Source organism: Marmota monax, unplaced genomic scaffold, assembly GCF_021218885.2.
Source record: "Marmota monax isolate L192 unplaced genomic scaffold, Marmota_monax_Labrador192_F-V1.1 WCK01_AAM20220418_F8-fsc00111, whole genome shotgun sequence".
In the NCBI taxonomy this organism is placed as follows: Eukaryota; Metazoa; Chordata; class Mammalia; order Rodentia; family Sciuridae; genus Marmota; species Marmota monax.
This window is the reverse complement of record NW_026695067.1, coordinates 4,142,159-4,164,061: the sequence shown is the minus strand read 5'-3', so window position 1 is coordinate 4,164,061 and position 21,903 is coordinate 4,142,159. Positions and strand designations below refer to the sequence as shown.

Sequence of the window (21,903 nt, the reverse complement as noted above, 5' to 3'; positions counted from 1 at the left end):
CTGAGTTTACAGGCATGTAACACCACACCAGTCTCTGGCTTTGTTCTCCCTTGCTTTCTAGTCTCATCATGTTGGCCTTCCATATGTTACTTGAGCCACTGAGCTTTTCTGTGGCTCAGGGTCCTTAATCATCCTGTCCTCTTTACCTGAAACACCCTTCCTTCCCTATTCCACCAACATTGGCTCAGTCCCTTCCTGGGGTCTGGAAGCTGATCTGTCTCCCCCAGTTCTCTCCTGTCCATTGGGATGCTCACTGCCATCAGATTACAGTGACTGTTGGCCCTGTCCACTTATACTCTTGGGCAAGAACCACGGTGATCGCCTTCATTCTTTTATCTCTGGCACTCAGAACAATACTTAGCACTTAGTAGGTGTTCTATAAAGTATTTGTCATGTGAATGAATGAATGAACTATATGAGGTTGGAAGTTAACTGGCCCTTGCACTACAGGAGAGCTCCACGGGATGGATTCCTTTATTTATTTGTTCATGGTTTTATCCCCAGTACCTGGGATTTGAGAAAGTTAAAAAATTATTTTCACCCTGACAAAAAGAGGTGGAGCCAGTATTCAAATATGGGTTTTATTTGACTCCAAAGTTCACACATAGGGCCATAGCAGGCCCAGAGGGAAGAGTCAAGTATGTTTACGAGTAAAGGAAGATGGGTAGGGGACAAAACTGGAGTAGGGATTAGAGTGTTTTCACCAAGTCCCCAAAGTCTTGCTTTATCATTCTGACAATTAATTCAGCCAGGGTGAGGGAAAAGATGTCAATTTCTCCCTTGCATAAACCTTTGCAGAGCTGCTGCAAAAGAACTTTCCTTCAGGCTGAGTGGCAGCCCCTGCTCCCCCAGGCCCCATATTATCATTCCATCTTGACCTCAGAGGAAAGCAAAAGAAGTCAGCTCCACCCCAAGCCGTTATCTTGCTGAATCTGCCCCATCTCTCATAACAGAGGTGTGCCTGAGCCTGATCATACAGAAGAGGAAATTGAGCTGAGAATTTAGGTAACTAGTCCAAGGCCACATACATAGTAAGAGGCCTGATTAAGATTTAACCCTGAGGGCTGGGGTTGTGGCTCAGTGGTAGAGCACTCACCTAGCACGTGTGAGGCCCTGGGTTCGATCCTCAGCACCATATATAAATAAATAAAATAAAGGTATTGTGTCCAACTACAACTAAAAAATAAATACTAAAAAAAAAAGATTTATCCCTGAGATTTGAATCCCAAATCCATATCCCACCCCCTATTGCGCCACACTTCTGAGATCTACTGGATGCCTCCTCAAAAATTATCCCTCCCCATATCATTATGGCGGGCTCCTTGCTGGTAAGCTGGTACTGGGGCATGTGGGTCAAAGTGCCTAACAGTAGTTTGCCTGGAGGGCAGTGCCCAAATCCTGGTCCTGGCATCTATGGCTCTTTGCAATCTGCAGCCACACTGTCTGTCCAGCTCTGCCTCCCACAGGGCCTATACTGTCCCTTTCACTCCTTTAGCTCCTTCTTACTTATCTTGCATTTCAGGACATTGCCAGCAGCCTCATTTTCCCCATCCAGGAATGTCCCCTTTTCTCTGTGCATCTAAAAGTGACTCTTCCTTCAGGATCCAGTCCCTAGAAAACACCTGAATACTGGCTACCTCTGCTGGAGTCTCCCTGCTCATCATGAACAATGATACATAATAACAGTCTGTATTTAATTTAGGACTCACCCCATGCCAGGCACTATACACTAAGTGCTTTAAACCTACTTATTTCCCCACAAAACCTTACGTTATTGTTATTATTTTCCCTATTTTATCAAATGGGAATACTACAACACAGAGAGGTCAAGTAACTTGTTCAAGATAACACAACTACTAACAACTTCCTTATTGCCTCCAGGCTCAAAATAAAGTCCAAGAGAATCCCATGAGGCTCTTTGGCTCTCTCTTGCCCCTGTAGTTTGTACTTTGCAGGAACCCATCTCCCCCCATCCACACTTAAAGCTGCAGCCTACTGAACTATTTATAGTTTCCAGAAGTCACCAAGCTTTCTCACTGCTCCCTGCCTCTTTGTGCATGCTGTTCCCTCTGCCAGGGTCCCAGTTCTATGAAGTCTCCCCACTTGCCTTCCCTTCTTTTCTGTTTCCTGTGGACCTTGAACAAGCACCTCTCCACTTTTATCGATTAGTTCTATGTGACGACCCATTGGCCTATGGGCCTGTCTCCACTCAACTAAGAACGCCTAACAGTACTGAAGCGGTGTCATTAGTGGACTCCAGAGCAGGGCCTGTCATACTGTCAGCGTCAGGAAATGTTTGTGAATGAATGAGCGCTTACTGCTGCGAGTGAGGTTCACTCTTTACAGACACACCCGAAGAGAGGGAAGCAGGCCCGGCTTCAGCAGCAAGGGAGCTTCGTCTAGAGAGGACTGCGAGGCTGCTCCAAAACGAGATGGTGGGCCCTCGGGGAGAACACTTCGGGATACTTCACGCCCGAAGGCGGGTGGGGGCAGGGCGTGGGCGCGGACACACCCCCCGCAGTCCTCCCGGAGCCCAGGAGGGGGCGCTGTCCCGCAGGCCCACGCCCCGCTGCGCGCCGGGCAGGCCCCCTCGCGCAGGCGCGCTGCGGCGGGCGGAGGATCCGGGCCGCGCTTCCTCTCGCCAGGCCTGCGAGCTTCCTCCCAGCGGAGCCCGGGCTAGCAGAGGTTGGCCGCCACCGCTGCCGAGCCCGCCGCCGCCCTCCTGCTCCAGCGCCACCTTGCACACTGCCCCGGGGGTCCCGCCGGGGCGGGGTCCGAACGGGGCGACCACCCGGTCTCGCAGCCGTCGGGGCCGTCCCCCGGCCAGCCGACCCTCCCGCCCCGGCCAGTCTTCGGCCGCCCGAACCCCCGGGCTTGGAGCGCGGGGAGCCAGGCGGCCCCCAACCGAGCGTCCAGGGTGGCCCCGGGCCGCCGGCGAGACGTTCCAAAATCGAACCTTGGTAGCGGCGTTCGGAAGCGGAACTCTACCGGGGCCGCACCGGCTACATTGTTTCCTCCCCCTGACTCCCTCCCGCCCCCTTCCCCCGCCTTTCTTCCCTCTCGGACCGGGGCCTTGCGGCTGTCCCCCTGCCTCTGTCAGGCCGTCCTTCCTCCCCCTTTTTTAGCATCCGTACCTCTTTGTATCGCACCCCCTGGGGACCCCCAGGCCCCTCCCCTCCCCCTTGGCCGCATGGACCGTCCTGCAGGCCGCTGATGCCGCCCGTGTCGAGGTGGCCCGGACCGCAGTGCCCTGAGAAAGGTGAGTGCTTGGCAGCCCGGGAGGAGCTGGGCGTCGGGTGTCCCCAGCCTCTCTTACCACCGCGGTCGCGTCCACTCCCATCCCCCACCTCCTTCACCCTCTCCTCCACGGGTTCGAATTCTCCCGGGAGTCTCTGTCAGAATCTTGCTGGGAAGGAGCCACCAGGGAGGTACGCTCAGCAGCCCAGCAGACTTCTTTGAGGTCTGTCCGAGTTCCCCCAGTGTGGAGCTCAGAGTAGGAGGTGTCTAGAGATCCAGGGCCCAGGAGAATAAGCCTGACTCCTGAGAGTTTGCCCTTTCCTGCCCAGGACCTCCTTGCAGATGCTCTGGTCCACTTGATTCTGACCCCTTCCTCCATTCCTACACTAAGGTACTCTGGCTCCAGACAGCCTAGGGCCCAGCCACCTCCCTTGAACTATGCTTGAAGCCCAGGTCCTGGGACTGAACCTGTCACCTTCTGCCTCTGGGAAGATCAGGCCTAAGCCAAGGGACCTCTGACCCCTGGGTGGAGAAACTGGGCAGGGCTTCTGTCTGGGGTGGAGGTAACACTGGGTAATAATAGCCTCATGCTCCCACCTCCTGGCACCCTGGAATGCCCATTCTCCCAGGTTCCTCTAGGCCCAGATGTTAAGAAGGGGTGTGTCCATCAACCAGATCTTTGGAACTTAACTAGGATTTCTCTTCACTGCCCATTTTGAAGACCAGGAACTTAGCCCAAAGGTGGGAAGGTAACTACTCCAGTCCTCTGGTGGAGGGAAGCCAGCTGTCTTTCACCTTCAGTTCTGCAAAGCTGGACTGCTATGGGTGGGAGGAAACCAGGCAGGCACTGTTACCTATCAAGGATGCAGGCCCCCTCCCTGGCCTAAGAGGGATCTTGTAGGATGAGCACGTGTTCCACTGCAGAGGACTAGAGAGGGCTTCCGGCCCCAGTTTTGTCTAGGTCTGGGCTCAGACAGCATCAGAACTACCCATAATATTTTTCCTTAATGTCCGAGCCTTGGTCCTACTGACAGGGGATGTGGTGAATGTGTGGGGTCACCTGTGTAGTATGGCACAGAAGTCTGCTGGCACTGAGTTCAAACAGTCTTGTGGTCAGTCCTGACCCAGCCCTCCCTACATGTTTGGCCTAGCAGGCACAGGAACACACCAAATTCAGATGGATACGGTGAGATCTCTGTCTCCACTGGCAGCACCCTGTCAGGCATGGAAGCATCAGCTGAGTGAGGATACCACCAGGGCCCATTTCTAACACCTGTACCATAGGTGTTCCAGTGTCTTTCTTGGTGTGGTCACAGCAGGAATGGGGCAAAGGCAGCAGGAGTGAGCTTGGCTTTATAGCAAGATCCTCTGGTTCCCTGGAGAAGGCTGAGCCATGTCTGGGCCACCTTGGAGTCACCTGCAGTTTTGTCCTACTTGAGGTCCCCTGCTCTTGATTTAGGTTTTTCTTTTTTCTTCCCTCTCTTGTTTCCCTGACAAACATAGCAGAAGGGGCCCAGATGTCCTGAACCTGTGAGGCTGTACTCACGTAGCCTCACACCCAGTCCTGACTTCCTTTCCATCCTGAGGAGCTGGGGCTGGGACCTAACATCTGACATAGTTGGTTGCTTCTTTACCAACTGTGAGCTGCAAGGGTGCGGCCCAGGATCCCCAAAGACCTTTGTAGAAAGGAGCCTAACACAGGCTGACATATGTGCAGGGAGTTGTTTTTTTTTTAAAATCTGAGCTCGGTTCTTTCCTCCCGCTCAGAAGTGGCTGCTCTTTTCCCTGCACTGGGTCAGGGCAAAGACCAGAAGATGAGTCCTTTCATTGCTGCAGGGGCACTTGGCCCCATGAGGCTGAGCCACATGGAGCAAGTATTGGAGAGAGGGCAAAGTTCAGCCTCCCTCAAAATAGTACCTTGTGATTGTGTGACCTACATGGCCTAATGGGATGGAACTATCTGGGTCCAGTTCTGGACTCCATCTTTTGAGGGATTTCAAACCTTAACAAGTAGCCCTCAAAAAACAGAACAGAGGCATTGAGTCTGGGAAAGAAGGTAGGGACAGATCCTCCTGTGTCTGAGAGGCTGTCCCAGGTGGAAAAAGCTGTCCCATGGTAGAAATGTCCTTAGACACCTGGGCCAGAACTGGGGCCAGGTGGGACCTAAGGGAGCAAATATGAGCTTTTTGGAAGAAAACTATGTACATACTAATTTTCTTAATTTAGAAAGTAACAAAATGGCTGCAAAAAACTTAGAAAACAAAGTTACCCACTATTTCTTTACTAGACAGTGACTTCTAGCATTTTGGAGTCCCTGCCAGTTTTTTCCTGATTTTCTTCCTTCGTCACTGTTTTCACTGGAGCACTGGAGAGTGGGTGCCGTGACACCTTCAATTCAGTACTGAGTGTATGGGCATTTTCTTATGGTGCTCCACAGTCTAAGTAACTGCCTAAATAGCTACAGAATATTCTAAGTAGCTCTGCCACAACAGCTTCACTCATCCCCTCTTACTGAGCACGCACTTCCCATCTGTTGCTGTTGTGGGGGTTGTTACTATGAGCCCCAAAAGCAGTCAGCAGAGAGCAGGCAACTTGGCACTCAAGCCACGTGGGTACCAGGCCTAGCCATGCCACTTAGGCCAGAATGAAGGGTTGGAAAGTCACTACCCTCTGAACCAGAGTTCTTTTGTATAAATAACAGGAATGGTGATGTATGCTTTAAAGGAAAGTGTGAGAAGTGTGAACTTGTTAACTGAGGAACTAGAAAATGCCTGGCATATCCTCTCTCCTCTCCCTCTGTAGATAGAGGTTGTCATTGAGGGGATTGCCCACTGCAGGCTGGCTCAAATGGAGGAAGACACCTGAGCCATGGGCCCAGCAGGGAGATGTTCCTGCCCAGCCCTCTGAAACCCACCTCCTCCCTCCAGGTAGTCCTCCAGGCTGTTCCAGCCTACACAGGGCCCCAGCTTCTGAGCTCCCACCAGCCCTACCAGGAAGTGGAAAGCACAGGCCTCTCCTGACTGACTTCCCTGAACCTGGCTCCATAGGCTGCATGATGCAGCCTGAAATGCTCATTGGTTATAGACTACACAGGTCAGAGGCATTTTGATAGAAGCAGATAGAGAATCCCGTTTTTTTCTACAGGGAGACTGAGGCCCAGAGTCAGAGGTTCTATGAGGTTCCAGGATACTATGGCCAGTGTGCTGCTCCGCCTCCCTGCCACCCCCAGCTCCCATGGTAGAAATGCCATTGCTATGTGATTGGCTGGCTCAGGGCATGGGCTGGCCCTGGGAAGATGGGCTGCTGGTTGATGTCCAGGGTCTGACCCCACCCATTTCCCTTCCGGTCTGCCAGTGTCAGAGCTGAGTGGAGGAGGCCTCTTGCCTTCCAGCTTCTGCAAGTATGGCCCAGTCCTGCATTCTCTTGTAGAAATAGAGGTCTCCTTAGCCTGAGCTTAGGCAGGGCATCCTGAGCCCCAACCCAGGGACAGCCAGGCCAGCTTCAGCTTCCCACCTTTCCCAGTGACCTGGCAGGGGAAGAAAGCTGAGGGGTAGGGTAGGGGGTATTCTAGAGCCTTCCAGCTCTAGAATGTTCCTTGGCAGGTGTTGCCCAGGTCTAACCTGAGTTTGTGCCATTGTGACAAACCTTGCTTCCCCTTATTCTGCTTCCATGCAGACTTGAAAAACTGGGAGTGTCCTCCAGGGGCCACTCTGTGGACAGTAGGAACAAACTCTCAATTTGGCACTCCCTGGGTCCAAGAGACTATAGCCCCAGATGACTCTAAGGTGTCCCAGGGCTAACCTAGGCAAGGAGTCCTCCCTGAGGTGGCCCATTCAATGCAGAGGTCCCTCAGGCTTGTGACCTCGGACTCTGGCTGCCAGACTTCTTCCTCCTGCCTGGTCTTGGTACAGGGGAAGTGGGCATTACAGTTGCCCTCCTGTCCCACAGTTTGGGCTGAGATGAGGTCACAGGGTGGAGCCTCCCCAAGACGCTGGCCTGACTAGAGTGAGCCCTTTGGGTGTTTCTCAGTTTCCCCCACCCTTGGTTGAGGACAGGATGGGTGGAGGATCAGGCTGCCCCCCACGCCCGGCAGGGAGCACTGGCTCTCCCTCCTCCTCCCCTCTGGGTCCCTTCATCCAAGGACTGGAAATAGAATCCGCTAAGTAATGATTAAAGTCAAATTCAGACCTAAAAATAAAGAGCTGGTGAAGGAAGAGCTGGTGTGCTCCCTGTGTGGCTGAGGGAGAAACAAGCAGGGAGGGAGACTGGCTTTTTGTAGCTGAGCCCCTGTTCCCTGTGGTCAGGAGTGCTCCATGAATTGGGGGTGCTCTCTTATCAGGCATGATGCAGCCTGCAGTGCCCATCGGTTATAGACTGCTTGGATCAGAGGCATTTTGATAGAAGCAGATAGAGAATCCTGTTTGTTCTACTGGGAGACTGAGGCCCAGAGGCTGAAGTGGTTTGACTGGGAGCTCCCCTCCACAGGCCCCAGGGCTGGAGGCCCCACGGCCCAGCCCGCCCTTCCTCCCGCTCAGTTTCTCTTCCTGGTTCTGAGGCGCTGTGATGAGGATAGCTTCTCTTCACACACTTGCTGTGTACACCCTCCAACCGCAGCTTCCCTCCGCCCCTCCCCTCCCCTCTGTGGTCTATAACAAGCAAAAGAGGGGCTATTGTGCGCCCCCATGCCTGTCTTGCTCTCTGCATGGTTGGAAGCCTTGTGGGTGGGTGAAACTGGGTGTCTTCTCACCCTTGTCCATGTTGGCTGCTGCTTTTCAGCCCTGCCCAGCCTGCCGCTGGTCCTCACTCAGCCTTGTGCATCTATAGCCTTTGCTGTCCACACTGCCAGAAGATGGGGTGGGAGGTGCTAGGCTCTGCTGCTTGGCATAGAGGAGCCAGGCTCAGAGGAGTCCATCAGGAGAGGCCTGTGCTTCCCACTTCCTGGCAGGGCTGGTGGGAGCTCAGAAGCTGGGACCCTGGGTGGGCTGGAACAGCCTGGAGGACTTCCTGGAGGGAGGGAATAGGCACGTGAAAATCAAGAATCACTTGAAGACAGGCATGGTGGGGGCGGAGGTTCTTGTTTGGAGCTTCTTTCTCACAGGGGCTGCTGGCTTCTCTTGCTGAACCAGCCCTTGGCCTCTTGCTACCTCTACTTCCTAGAATAAGAGGGCCAAGTGCTAGGCAGATCCCCTTTACCCCAGTGCCCCCAATCTGTCCATTTTTAGGGTGTTATCTATCCTGCCTCAGGAAAGTTGAAAGAAAAGTCTCCTGACCAAGGTTCAGACAGATCTGAGCTCAAGTCTGTTCTAGCCTTTGGAAGCTAGGTGGCCCCCAGTGGGTAACCCTTATCAGAGCTTGTTTCTGCTTCTATCTAACAAGGATCAACAGTACTTGACTGTGAGTGTTTTTGTTTGTTTGTTTGTTTGTTTTTCCTTTAGGATTAAATAACCAACACAGATCCCTGAACCCAGTTGAACCAGTAGGCTGTACCTGCATGCTTTCATTTTTGCAGTCCATCCTGCAGGGGAGTGTTGACAGCCTCCTTTCCCCTCACGTGGGTAGTAAGCTATGTGTCCTTGTGTTAGCCCCAATAGCTTTGCCTTCCCAGCTGTGTTCTGTAGGTCCCAGTTTGGAAATAGGAAGACCAGAACTCTGAGGGCCAAAGTTTTAGACAGCTCATGGGCCTCTACCCTCAGTCTTCCCTCTTTACCATGACTGAGAGACTTTGAAATGATGGACAAGGGCAATCCATAACTTTGAAGGGTTTGTGGAAGGTTAGTGCTGGGAAGCTGCATGTAAATGTAAGCAAATAAAGATGCAAAGACCACAGCCTGCACTAAGAGGGTTGTAGGGGAGCAGGGGCCTGGGTTATGGCCCTGGGGAGGCCCAGAGTCCCGGTTGCCCAGTGCATGTAGGTAATTAGGCTTCTGAGCGGTAATTAGAAACCTTTCTGGGCCAGGAGTGGCAGCCTCTAGCCGCAGTGGTGCCTGGGGGAGGAGGCTCCCCATTAGCCTCCTCTAACCCAGCCCCCACTGCTCCCAAACCGCTAGACAGGATTTCCGGTCCCACCAAGCCATTGGGGACAGGAAAAAAGCCAGTGAGTTGCTGTAATTTGGTTTTTAACATTTTTCAGTCATTAAACTCACCGCTTTCCTTAGGTTGGGGTACTGAAGGCTAAAGGGAGCCTCAGAGGTGAGGGTAGGACAGCATGTACTGGAGCCAAAGGAGGCCATCCTTTTACTCCCTTCCGACTCCCAGGGAACTTTAGGCATTTCCAAAGGTCTTGTGCCTGATCCTACTGCTCCCTGCCCCTCCCCCCTCCCCCAGACATCTCTGCAATGAGTGTACCTGCCCAGGCTTTCTGGGATCACTAGGAAACCTCTAGCCCCACCACCTGGTGTGTGGCCAGGGGATATAAGTGCTGTCAGCCTGGGTGCCTTATGCAGAACCAGGGGTGGGGCTGATTTTATTGCTGCCAAACCAGCCCAACTGCTGGCCCCGGGTGGGGGAGCCCCACCCTCCTCAGGTGCTCTGCCCTTTCCAGGGGGGCGTGCCCAAGTCTGAAACTTAATTCTGCCTGTGTCTGCTCTGTGATCTGTTGGAAACTTGGGGGATGAGCTCAAAGCCTCCTTGGGCCTTCAGTCTTGATTAACTCCCTCCATACTGCAGTTGGAATCTTAACCTTGCCCTGTTCTAGGGCATCCCTCCAATCCTCTCCCTCTTACTTTCCCCTGAGATCCTTCCAGCTCCAGCTCCCTTCCTCCTTTCCACTTTTCCTCTTTGATTTTTTCCTGGATGGCCCCTGTCCTTCCTCAGTTTTGTTGTTGTTTTTTAAACAGCACAGAGATGGAACCCAGGGCCTGGGGCATTCTAAGCAGGTGTTCTGCCACTTGAGTTACATCCTGTCCTCAATCTTTTGAGGCTCTGAGCACACTAAGTCATGGTTGACCATTCTGTAGTCAGACAGAAGCCAGGTCTGTATTCTTTTGGGGTCTCCTGCACCTAGCCCTGGGATGGGCACAGAGGAAAAGCTCATGAATTGATTTCCAGGGGCAGGACCTTTTGGGCCCTTTCTTCCTCCTGCCCATCCTGGCCCACCAAATATGACACTGGACAGAGGAAGGTCCCTGAGCTATTGGTTCAAAAGAGCAAAAGGCAAGGTAGAACCTTCCTGTTGCTTCCAGTGGTTGCCCCCATCCTTGCAAGGTCTAGCAATTATGTATTCAGTTGTATTATTCAGCTATCATATATTCAGTCTCAAGACCAGAGTCTCTAGGGGCCATGGCCTCAAGTCCCCCCAGGTCTCTAGTACACTTCCCTTTTCAGTGGGTATTTTTAGCTGGGTGTAAACAGTTACTGAAGCTCCCACGCCCCATTAAGCAGTGGAGTTTTGATGAGGGGGCAGGGCAGGGGCCCCTTAACTTACCCTGATCATCGGCATGTGTCTGGCTTTGGGGGTCTACAGCTGCCTCCAGGGCAGGGAAAGGGCAGCCAGGGAGTTTCTGGGCTCCCAATTTCCTTTCCGTCCCCCCTCCCTGATAGCCTAGGCTCCCAAGAAAGGCCTGCCTGAGGCTGTGGCCACTGACCTCAGTGCTTGGGCACAATGCCCAGCCTGTTCCCAGGACCCTAGCACAAGGGCTGCTGGGAGCAGGGTTTAGGGCAGAAAGTCAGAGTGAAGCGTTGGTCCTGCCACATCCCAAGCCCCCTTTCCTCCAACCCTGTGGGAGTGGGGGTGACAGCTGCTGTCCCTTTGGGGTTAAATATAGTTTTCCAGTTACAGGACCTCAGTGTGGCACAGCCAGTCTGGTTTCTCCCTTTTGTTCGTTCTTCATTCATTCAGCACTCCTTTACTGAGCAGGCACTCTGGGCCCAGCCCATGTTGGGGATGCAGTTATGAGTCAGAACTAACTTTCCCCCTGCAGAGCTCCTAGTACGCCCTAAACCACAGGCCATGGCCAGTGAGGTTCTCGCTGCATTGCTAGAATGTGAGACCCTGGAGGCAGGCAGCCAGCATAGCTGGGAAACCAAGGAAGACTCTTGGCAGAGGTGGTTTTCAGAAAGTGACATTTTCAATTTTATTTTTAGGGGGAAGGCAATAGGTGCATATATTTTAAAAAATAAATAAATAAAAGCAGCCAAAAAAAACCCAAAATATCAAATATGAGTAAAAAGAAAGTATTCCTTGAATTTGATCCTACTCTCCCATCCCATCTCTGAGGCAACCTCTGTTATTTTTTTCCTGTGTCTTTCCAAAGATAACCTACATACCTGAGTCTATGGATATGTTGTATGTCTTCAAAAACAACTCATACAGGTGGTGCATGCCTGTAATCCTAGCGATTTGGGAGGCGGAGACAAGGAGGATCACAAGTTTGAAGCCAATTTCAGAAACTTATCAAGACCCTTGTCTCAAATTAAAAAAAGCGGGGTGCTGTTGCACATGCCTGTAATCCCTGCAGCTTGGGGGACTGAGGCAGGAGAATCAAGAGTTCAAAGCCAGCCTTAGCAACTTAGCAAGGCCCTAAGCAACTCAGCAAGACCCTATCTCTAGAAAAAAATGTAAAAAGTTTGGGGATGTAGCTCAGTGGTTAAGCACCCCTAGTTGATCCCTGGTATCACACACACCAAAATAATAATAATAATTAAAAAATAGAAAGGGCTTGGGATGTAGCTCAGTGGTAGACTGCTTTGGGGTTCAATCCCTACCTAGTACTGCCTGCAAAAAAAGAAAGAAAGAAAAACACATCTACTCATGGTGTACGACAGATGATCTATTCCGTAGCCTTTTTCTTTTTTTCTTTCTTTCTTTTTTTTTTTTTTTTTTTTGTGTGTGTGTGTTTTAAACCACCAAAAGTTGAAATAATAGCCAGGAATGGTGTTTCCCACCTATAATCCCAGCTACTGGGGAGGCTGAGGCAGTAGAATTTCAAGTTCAAGGCCAGCCTGTGCAGCTTAGCAAGACTCTGTCTCAAAAATTAAAAAGGACTGGAGGCGGGGAATGTAGAGCAGTGGTAGAGCACTTACCTGGCATGCACAGAGCCAATAGTACATACACATGCAGAGTTGAAATGGATACTCATAAATCCTTCACTCAGATCTGCCAGTTCTTGACATTTTCCTGAATTGTCTTATCTCTTTTATCTATATAAATACATACGAAAATGCATTTTTTTGCTGAGTTTAGTGCTGCATGTATCATGTTTTTCCTGAGAACCTATGTATCTTTTACATAATTACACTTAGGAAAGTTGACATTAATTCCATATTATCTTACTATTCCTATTTCCCAATTGTCCTCAAATGATTTTTTTTTTTTCGGTACTGGGGATTGAACCCAGGGGCACTTAACCACTGTGCCACATTTTCAGCCCTTTTTATTTTTTGAAATGGGTCTCTCTTAAGTTGCTTAGGGCCTCGCTAAGTTGTTGAAGCAGGTTTGAATTCATGATCTTCCTGACTCAGCCTCCCAAGCTACTGGGATGTGCCACTGTGCCCAGCTCAGACGATTATTCCTAGTTTGTTTTTTTTTTCGCCCTGATCCAGAATCCAATTCAGGATCACTCATTAAATCTTGTTATGATTGTTTAGTGTCCAATTTTTTTAAAATACTTTTTTAGATGTTGATGGACTTTTATTTTATTCATTTATTTATATGCTGTGCTGAAAATCAAACGCAGTGCCTCACACTTGCTAGGCAAGCACTCTACCACCAAGCCAAAATCCCAGCCTCTAGTGTCCAATTTAACTAAAACATCATCCTAACCTTTTTGTTGCTGTTTTTTGATTTCGGGGTATTCTTGGTTTTGTTTTATGTTTTATAACATTGGCCTTGAGAGTTTGAACTGGTTGTTTTGGATTTGTTGAATTGCTTTCCTCATTCAAATCAAGCTGAACAGCACTGGCAGGAATACCACATAGGTTGAGACTGGGTTCTCAATGCATCACAGGAGGACACACTTGGTATCTGTTTGTCTCCTTATTGATGGTGCTCAACTTCATATGATTCCTTGGTTGAGGTGTTTGTCAGCTCTCCCTACTGTTAAGATTCTCTTTCCCCTTTCTGATTAATCCAGAGGGTAATGCTTAGAAGCTTTAGTGACACTTGGGCTGGTGTTTTTCCATTTTATTTTCTGTATCATGGGAAATCTTCCTAATCCTCACCTAGAGATAAGTTCTGATTCCACTATGGCTAAAGATGCTGTTCCCTCTCTGGAATTTGATTTGTTTATTCAGTCCCCCATTAATGGGCATAAAGTCTTTCTTCCCATCTCTTGCTACTAGGAACAGTAGTTCTACATTTTAGGGGGGCATGTGCGCAGCAGAAGCATTCCCCTGCTGCACCCCCAAGGTTGAATGGATGTTCTCTAGGTGAAGAGAGAGGGAGCAGGGAAGGAATGGCAAGGAAGGGAGGTGGGAAGAATGTAGGTAATAGCCAGTGGGAAATAAGTCTGGCCAAAGTACTGGGAGCTAGCAAGTCCCAGAAAGGTCAAGTGACTCCCCAGGTCACACAGCAGTTGGTGGCAGAGGCATGTCCAGGACTCAGAGCGTCTGACTCCCTGGACAGTGTTCTGCAGATAATCTTATGAAGGACCCTTCTTTGTCCTTGACGCAGGCTGGATTGTGGAGGCCTAAGATTGCATTCATCTCTCTCAGCCACTGTCTCTCATGACTCAGGCCTAGAAGGGAAGGGGTTCACTTCCTGGGGATCCCTTAAGGAGGAGGCCCCAGCCTGGGTACTATAGGGGACTGCTGAGCCATCCTGGGCTCAGGATCTCACCAGGGAAGAGCCTCCCAGAAGGGCCAGCAACTCCACTCCTCTGAGCAGCCCTTGGAACTGCAGGTTCTCACTGAGAATTACAGAGGAAATGGGTCCCAGAGGCACAGCTAGTAGAGTAAAGGTAATGGGTTTGGCTCCTCTCTGAGTCTAGAGCTTCTGATTTTCAAAGCCCCACCCCTCTAGACGGCCCACCCTGGACACTCCTGGGCTTGCCCCTTCCTCTGAGCACTAATGTCTTAGACTCTTATGGCTGCTTCTCTCCCCCACAGTGCTCTGCGCTGACCCAGCCTCATGGTTCCCAGTCCAACGGCAACTCCTGGGGGCATAGTGTGGGCACATAAGACAAGGGGTCTTAGGTGCCAGGAGGACTGCGGAGCAGATCAGGAGTCTGGAATAGGACTCCAGAAGCTCACTCAAGGTGTGACGACCCCTGGCAAGGCCTCATGCCCCTCTGGGCCTCACTTGAAGTCCTCATCTGTAAAATGGAGATAATAATAGCCTGTCTCTCAGAGTTATTAGGATTGGGTGAACAATGATGTGCCAAGGACAGGGCCTGGCACTGGATAAGTGCTCAGAAAACAGGACCTGTTATTATTTTTATTATTATCATTGAGGCAGCAGGGAGGTGGCAGCAGCAGCTGCAGGCTGGGAAGGAGTGTTTGCAAACTGACAGCTGGAAGGGTGACTAACAGGGCAACAGCCTCCGCGCCCTCCTGTGGTGGCAGCCGGTTTTGAGTTTGGGGAAGCTGGGGGAGGTGTGGGGATGTGGAATACTGGCAGGGCCTTCTGGCTAAAAGGACCTGAAGGTTGGGGACCAAGCCAACCACAGTGGAACCCCAACTCAAGCTTGGAATGTCATTCCTAACTAGCTTTGTGATCTTAGGCAAGTTGTTCACTCTCTGGAGCCTCAGTTTCCTAGTCTGTAAAATGAGAGTAAGGAGAGCTCACAGCTCCCTGTAGCATGCATCTTGTTGGGCCCAAGTGCAGGTTCCTGTACTCGTGGTGGCTCAGTCATGTGAATGTGGCTGTGGAAATCCAAGCTCATCCTCCATGGGCCTCAGTGCCCCTGAATAGACAGCAGAGGTTGACAGGCTGCCTCTGGATGTGGGAAGGGCTGTGTGTTCTGCAGAGATGAGGAGCAGGGCATGCTAAACAAGTTCGGGGTCTCATTGCACTTCCTCCACAACCTTCTTGCATGGGGCCTCTGTGCTCCACTTAAGGAAGAGGGATGTTCAGAAGGGTTGAGTCATTCACCCTGAGTTGCATGGCAGAGCAAGGTTTGAAATCCAGATCTGCCTGACTGTGTAGAGCCAGGAGTATGGCGTAGAAGTGGTCATTTTCCCTGGTTCCTTTCTCCTCAGCTTCTGCTGGGCTCCAGGATTAAGGATCCAAACCTCCCTAGGCTACATTGCCCTCAGAATCCATCCCCTGTTTCATACAGTAGATTAGAAGCCCCCCTGCAACCTGCAAGGTTTATGTCAGGCCCAAACCTTCGGTACAGCAGAGACAAGGCTGGGCTTTGGAAGTTTGGGGTCATGGAGTTCCAGGTGAAGCCTGTCCTGCCTTTCTTCCTCATTGACTTCCATCCTAGCCAGTTTCTCAGGCTATGCCTGTCTCCTCCCTACACCAACACCCTTGCTCTGGCTGCCACACCAATTTCTCTCTGGGGTACCTTCTCTGACCTTCCCTCTGTTTTTGTAAACCCTCCAGTCTTCAGGGCTCAGCTCAGTACTCCCCAAACACACCTCTGCACTGAAATGTTCTCTCCCACTATCTGATTGGAGGCAGTTGATCATGTTTGTTACCATCAGCCCAGCTGCTGAACCCCTCCATCCCATCAAAATAAGCATGATGACAAGGTTCATGGAGAAGTCTCTGTCCCAATGAAAATGTGGCCACAGAGTTGCCTCTGGACTGTGTTTGGGAAGGTGGTGGTGGTGGAAGGAGTCAGGCACAGGTGTGCAGATAAGGTTTGCTTGCTGCTCTTGGAATGTGGGGTTGGTTGGGGTAGTCCTTGGGGTGGTTCAACTTCGTTGAAGTAAACACAACCAAGAAGTTCACCAGTCATAAGGGTGAAGTTCAGTGAATTGCCACAGAGTGCACCCACTCCATGACTGGGTTCAAATGTTTCATATAACCATCACCCAGAGGTTCCCTCTTGCCCCTTCCAGTCTTCCTCAAAGGGTGGTCATCTGACAGTATGAATTGGTTTGGCCAGATTTTGAGCTTCATACAAATGGAATCACATAGTATGTGTTTTTCTGTTTCTGGCTTCTTGGTTTGTGTTATGTTTAGGAATTCATCAAGGCTGTTTTGTAGCTGAAGTGTATTGTGCTTGTCCCTGTACAATGTCTCCTCTTGTAACCATTTTATTCTCTGGGCACCTGAGCCCATCCCAATCTGCGATTTACTACAAAATATTCATCTGAGTGAGCCTGTGCCTGTCCTGGTGGACATGTGCCTTGTTTTTTTCTTGGTATGTACCCAGAAGGGGGCTCTATACACCAGGGCAAGCTTTTGTAGAGGAATCTGGTAGGCCCACAGAACACACGGGACTTTCCCAGGTGACACAGCACCTTCTGAGTCTCACAAAGCTGTCCTGGGCTTCCTTTCTCTTCAGGCCAGCTGCTGCCCCAAGCTTGGGACTGTTGGGCAGTTGGCTCTAGTGCTGCTGACTCTCCAAGCCTCCTTTGCTCCCCTTGGTCATTCCAATGGACCTCTAAGGCCCCCTGTGTACTTAGGGTTGATGGCTGCCTCTGATCCTGGGAGACTTCATGCTCCTGCCTCAGTCTGGAGAAAACAGCCCTGCCCCCACATTCCAGCTCTTGGAAGCCTTGGCACCTGATCAACTCCTTTTGGGGAAGGAGTCAAGTCAATCCCAGTATGGGTAGAGGCCATCTCTTCTTACCCCTCCTCAATCTTCATCTTTCTCCCCACAGCTCTAATGGTACCAAGTGACAGTTCAGCCTTCCTGTGACACGGAGACGCCAGATCTCCTGAGAAGATGTCAGCAATACAGGTACCGGAGGTGCAGATTTCAGGCATTTCTGCGTCCCTGTCACCCCCCAGGGGTGCTCAGTAAAAGAGCAGGGGGAGCTTAGATGAGCCTGCCTTCATTATTCCCACCCTCTGTCCCAACCCAGGCTTTCAGTAAAGTAAAATTCCAGCACCCACTGTCAAGACACAGGGCCTCAAGATAAGAGCACAGGTCTGGGGTGGTAAGGAAGGGACCCAGAGTTCTCAGGAAAGAGACACATCACCCAGGCTCATGAGTTAAACTGAGAGTCTGTGACATCAAAGGCATGCAGGCAGGTGGGTGGAGAGGAGGCCCAGGATGCCTCTACCCACCTGTCACCTGCCCTTCAGGCCGCCTGGCCATCCGGTACAGAATGTATTGCCAAGTACAACTTCCACGGCACTGCTGAACAGGACCTTCCCTTCTGCAAAGGAGATGTGCTCACCATTGTGGCTGTCACCAAGGTACTCAGGGACCTTATGACCACCTCACCTTCCCACCTCTGGGACTTCCTTCTGGGTTTGGTTCACTTGCAGGGGAGGGTGGACCTGAGGATGTATCTGGGCTACCCTCTCACCAGGACCCCAACTGGTACAAGGCCAAGAACAAGGTGGGCCGTGAAGGCATCATCCCAGCCAACTATGTCCAGAAGCGGGAGGGCGTGAAGGCAGGCACCAAACTCAGCCTCATGCCGTGAGTACCACACGATGGGGACAGGGTAAAAGAGGAAGTGGGCATGGTCCTTCCAGAAGAGCATCAGAGGAAAGCCTGGGGCCAGAGTAAGGGACTTGTATGTAGGTCCAAGAGGAGGGACAAGACATCAGGCCAGACCTCACAGAGGGAGGAGCAGGAGGGGTTTGACAAGGACAGAAGAAAAAAGAGACATGAAGCAGATAAGGACCTTGGTAGCCTGGCTGAGCGAGTGGGAGCTCCAGGAACAGAGGAAGCACTTTCAGAAAGCAGAGCATTAGGCACCAGGGTGGTCAGTACCCTTGGGCCACTGTGACCCCTGGCCACACCACTCCCCAGCTGGTTCCATGGCAAGATCACACGGGAGCAGGCTGAGCGGCTTCTATACCCACCGGAGACAGGCCTGTTCCTGGTGCGGGAAAGTACCAACTACCCCGGGGACTACACACTGTGCGTGAGCTGTGACGGCAAGGTGGAGCACTACCGCATCATGTACCATGCCAGCAAACTCAGCATTGACGAAGAAGTGTACTTCGAGAACTTAATGCAGCTGGTGGAGGTGAGGGTGGGAGGGTACCTGTAGGTGGCCTCACCATCCCCACATATACCCCAAACTTATCTGTGGATACTGACACACAACCCTAGATTCTAGCTCTAGTCCTACCTGCTTCTTCTGGTGGGCTAACCCAGACATGTTGGCGATCTCTAAGCCCCTGTTTTCCTCACACTTTGGTGGAGCACCTGCTGCATGCCAGGACTGACCTCTGATCCTATAATCCTCCCCTAAGGAAGGTGGCATTATCCCCGTTTTGTGTATTAAGACATAAAGGTTCAAAGCAATTAAGGGCCCCCAGCTATATATTGGAGGTTCTAGGACTGGAGTCCGAGTCTCTTTCATCCTAGAACTCCCTTCCCTCCATTTGCATAACCACATGCCCAGATGTATATATGTAAACAGGAGCCCTACACCTTGATGGTCAGGTGCCTCTAGCTTCCCCTGCATGGACGTGCTCACAGGTTCTTGCAGCTTCCAAGACCAGCTCTTTCAGATCTAGCCCAGCCACACCTGGCATCCAGTAGCTGCCGGTGGCTTCCCAGATGCCTCCAGACTCACTTTGCTGTCTTGGCAAAGGAAGGTGGGGTCCTGAGCACACCTGGCTAGAGGTTAGCATTAGGACCAAACCAGAGTTTGCCCTCTACCTCAGGATTCTGGTGAGCCTGAGTGGTAGCAACAGCCAGCTGTCTGTCCAGCAGCTGGGTGTAGGGTGGCATGGGAAATGGACAGACATTCCTGCCCTGCCAGAAATGGGGAGCCCTCCCTATGCAAATAGTTCCAGGAGGGTGGGGTCAGCCTCTGCTGCCCTCTGGTGGTCAGGCCTGAGCAGTGCATACTAGCTGAGAGGACATGGGGCCCATTGGAGGCTGACCTAAGTACCTGCCCTCCTCTCCCCAGCACTACACCACTGATGCAGATGGACTCTGCACACGCCTCATCAAACCAAAGGTCATGGAGGGCACAGTGGCAGCCCAGGATGAATTTTACCGCAGTGAGTGCATCTACCCCCAAACTTACTCACCTGCCTCCCCACCCCCAGGCTCTGCCCCCATTCTGGAGGCCTAAAGACCACAAGTCTAGAGACAGTCCAGTCTGTCTGTCCCATCAGGGGCTGATCTTTGGCCTGTCCAGCATCCACACCCTCACTGACCCCTCCCACAGGTGGCTGGGCACTGAACATGAAGGAGCTGAAGCTGCTGCAGACCATTGGGAAGGGAGAGTTTGGAGGTGAGCTGGAGGGTCTAGGAGCCTGGGAAGAGCTGGGAGTGGGGATGTCTGGGGAGTCCAGGAACAGCCCTCAATTCTTCTCCCTCCAGATGTAATGCTGGGTGATTACCGGGGGAACAAAGTTGCTGTCAAGTGCATTAAGAATGATGCCACCGCCCAGGCCTTCCTGGCCGAAGCCTCTGTCATGACGTGAGTTGGGTGGAGGCAGGGGGAGGCTGCCCACAGGCAAGGGGTGGGGGGCAGGCTCCAAAGGCTCCAACCACCCTGTCCTGCCCCAGGCAACTTCGGCACAGCAACCTGGTACAGCTTCTCGGTGTAATTGTAGAGGAGAAGGGCGGGCTCTACATTGTCACTGAGTACATGGCCAAGGTGAGCACCTGCCCAAATCCTGGCTGGATCTATCTCCTTGACTCCCTCTGCCCCCACCCCAACTGAGCTTTGAAATCACTAGGGCTGGACTTTTGTCCTAGCCCATCATTTGCTGACCATGACTTTGAAGAGTTCAGGTTACCTCTCCAAGCCAGTTTCCTCATCTGTGAAATGAAGATGATAATAATAAAGCCTACCTCAGAGATTCTGTGAGGGTTGAGGGATAATGCTGACGTGGTGTCCAGCAGCAATGTCCCGCTCCTTCCCTCTTCCTACTCCCCTGGTGTTGCCATTTACCTAGCCCTCAAGCCCACTGTCCAGAGGGCTACAGGGCAAATCTGACCTGAGGGGCTGATCTTGTCTGTCTTGCCCCCAGGGCAGCCTGGTGGACTACCTGAGGTCTCGGGGTAGGTCGGTGCTGGGCGGAGACTGTCTCCTGAAGTTCTCACTGTGAGTGAAGCAGTCCCTGGGGTTGGGGTGAGGGTTCTAGGAAGACCCCCCAACCTGCTGTGGGAGCCCTGATCTGAGGGGCCATGTGACTGGCCTGCCCCCCAGAGACGTCTGTGAGGCCATGGAATACCTAGAGGGCAACAACTTTGTGCACCGGGACCTGGCTGCCAGAAATGTGCTGGTGTCTGAGGACAATGTGGCCAAGGTCAGCGACTTCGGCCTCACCAAGGAGGCCTCCAGCACCCAGGACACAGGCAAACTGCCAGTCAAGTGGACAGCCCCCGAGGCTCTGAGAGAGAAGGTGGGACCAGTCTTCCCCTGGGTCCTAAGCTGTGGTGGGCTAGGATTCTGTGTCACCCACCACCCCTAGATTCTCAGGATCTGACATTTCTTCTCCCATCCACATATCAGAAATTCTCCACCAAGTCAGACGTGTGGAGCTTTGGAATCCTTCTCTGGGAAATCTACTCCTTTGGGCGAGTGCCTTACCCAAGAATTGTGAGTCTGGGCGCTAGGGCCTAGTGCATGGCTGGGACTGATAGAATGGCAGGGGTGTGTCATCCCACTGGGTCTGAGGTATTGCTGAAAGGGGGGGTCCCTGAAGAGGGATGCCAGGTAGGAGTCCTCTATGTGGTCAGGCACTACACTAATATGTACCACTCATCTTCCCACAGCCCCTGAAGGACGTTGTCCCTCGGGTGGAAAAGGGCTATAAGATGGACGCCCCAGATGGCTGCCCACCCGCAGTCTATGAGGTTATGAAGAACTGCTGGCATCTGGATGCCACCACGCGGCCCTCCTTCCTCCAGCTTCGAGAGCAGCTTGAACACATCAAAGCCCATGAGCTGCACCTGTGACCTCTGCTTCCACCCAGGTCATGGGCCTGTGGGGACTGAACCTGGAAGAACACAGACCTGGTGCCCCTGCTGCTCGCTGGGCCCAAACCTGAACTGAGCCCCAGTGGGCTGGCAGGCTTCTTTCCTCTGCCCAGCCTGTCCCCTCTGGCCCCCAGGCACCCCACCTAAGCCTGGCACCTTCTCTCATGGACCCACCTGTAGGCTTGGGGTGCCTGCCCACTGCAGGGGCCAGGAAGGGAGGCGGCTGAGGAGTGGAGGCAGTGCCCCCATCACAGTCAGCCATCTCCTGGCCTCCCTTCGCTCGCCTTCTTAGAGTTTTATTCCTTTACTTTTTTGAGATTTTTTTCCGTGTGTTTATTTTTTATTATTTTTCAAGATAAGGAGAAAGAAAGTACCCAGCAAATGGGCATTTTACAAGAAGTACGAATCTTATTTTTCCTGTCCTGCCCCCCCAGGGTGGGGGGGACTGGCCCCTTTCTAGGGACCCATGCCCCAGCCTCGTTCCCCATTCCGTGTTCTGTGTCCCGTGTCGCCTCGGTCGCCCGTGTTTGCGCTTGACCATGTTGCACTGTTTGCATGCGCCCGAGGCAGACGTCTGTCAGGGGCTTGGATTTCATGTGCCGCTGCCGCTCGCCTACCTGCCTTGTGAGATGGAATCGTAATAAACCACTCCATGAGGACACCGCCATCCAGCCTCGGCGCTTCCTCCGCCGAGCCTGCCTGTCCT

General features: G+C 52.1%; 1 protein-coding gene across 1 annotated transcript; it reads left to right on the top strand.

Moving 5' to 3' along the window:
• The first annotated feature begins 2,642 nt into the window (after window positions 1-2,642).
• Csk (C-terminal Src kinase) lies at window positions 2,643-21,596 on the top strand. The gene is made up of 13 exons (XM_046427985.2): window positions 2,643-3,259; window positions 16,951-17,030; window positions 17,378-17,491; window positions 17,608-17,720; window positions 18,057-18,276; window positions 19,171-19,264; window positions 19,435-19,500; window positions 19,590-19,689; window positions 19,779-19,869; window positions 20,246-20,319; window positions 20,425-20,620; window positions 20,731-20,817; window positions 20,994-21,596. The coding sequence occupies exons 2-13, from the start codon at window positions 17,016-17,018 to the stop codon at window positions 21,174-21,176; spliced, it is 1,353 nt and encodes a 450-aa protein (XP_046283941.1). The 5' UTR covers window positions 2,643-3,259; window positions 16,951-17,015; the 3' UTR covers window positions 21,177-21,596.
• Window positions 21,597-21,903: the final 307 nt, after the last annotated feature.

Excerpts from the sequence above, each read along its gene's own strand:
- Csk (XM_046427985.2), top strand. Across the intron at positions 19,690-19,778 it reads GCCGAAGCCTCTGTCATGAC|GCAACTTCGGCACAGCAACC; the intron begins GTGAGTTGGGTG and ends GTCCTGCCCCAG. Across the intron at positions 20,818-20,993 it reads GAGTGCCTTACCCAAGAATT|CCCCTGAAGGACGTTGTCCC; the intron begins GTGAGTCTGGGC and ends ATCTTCCCACAG.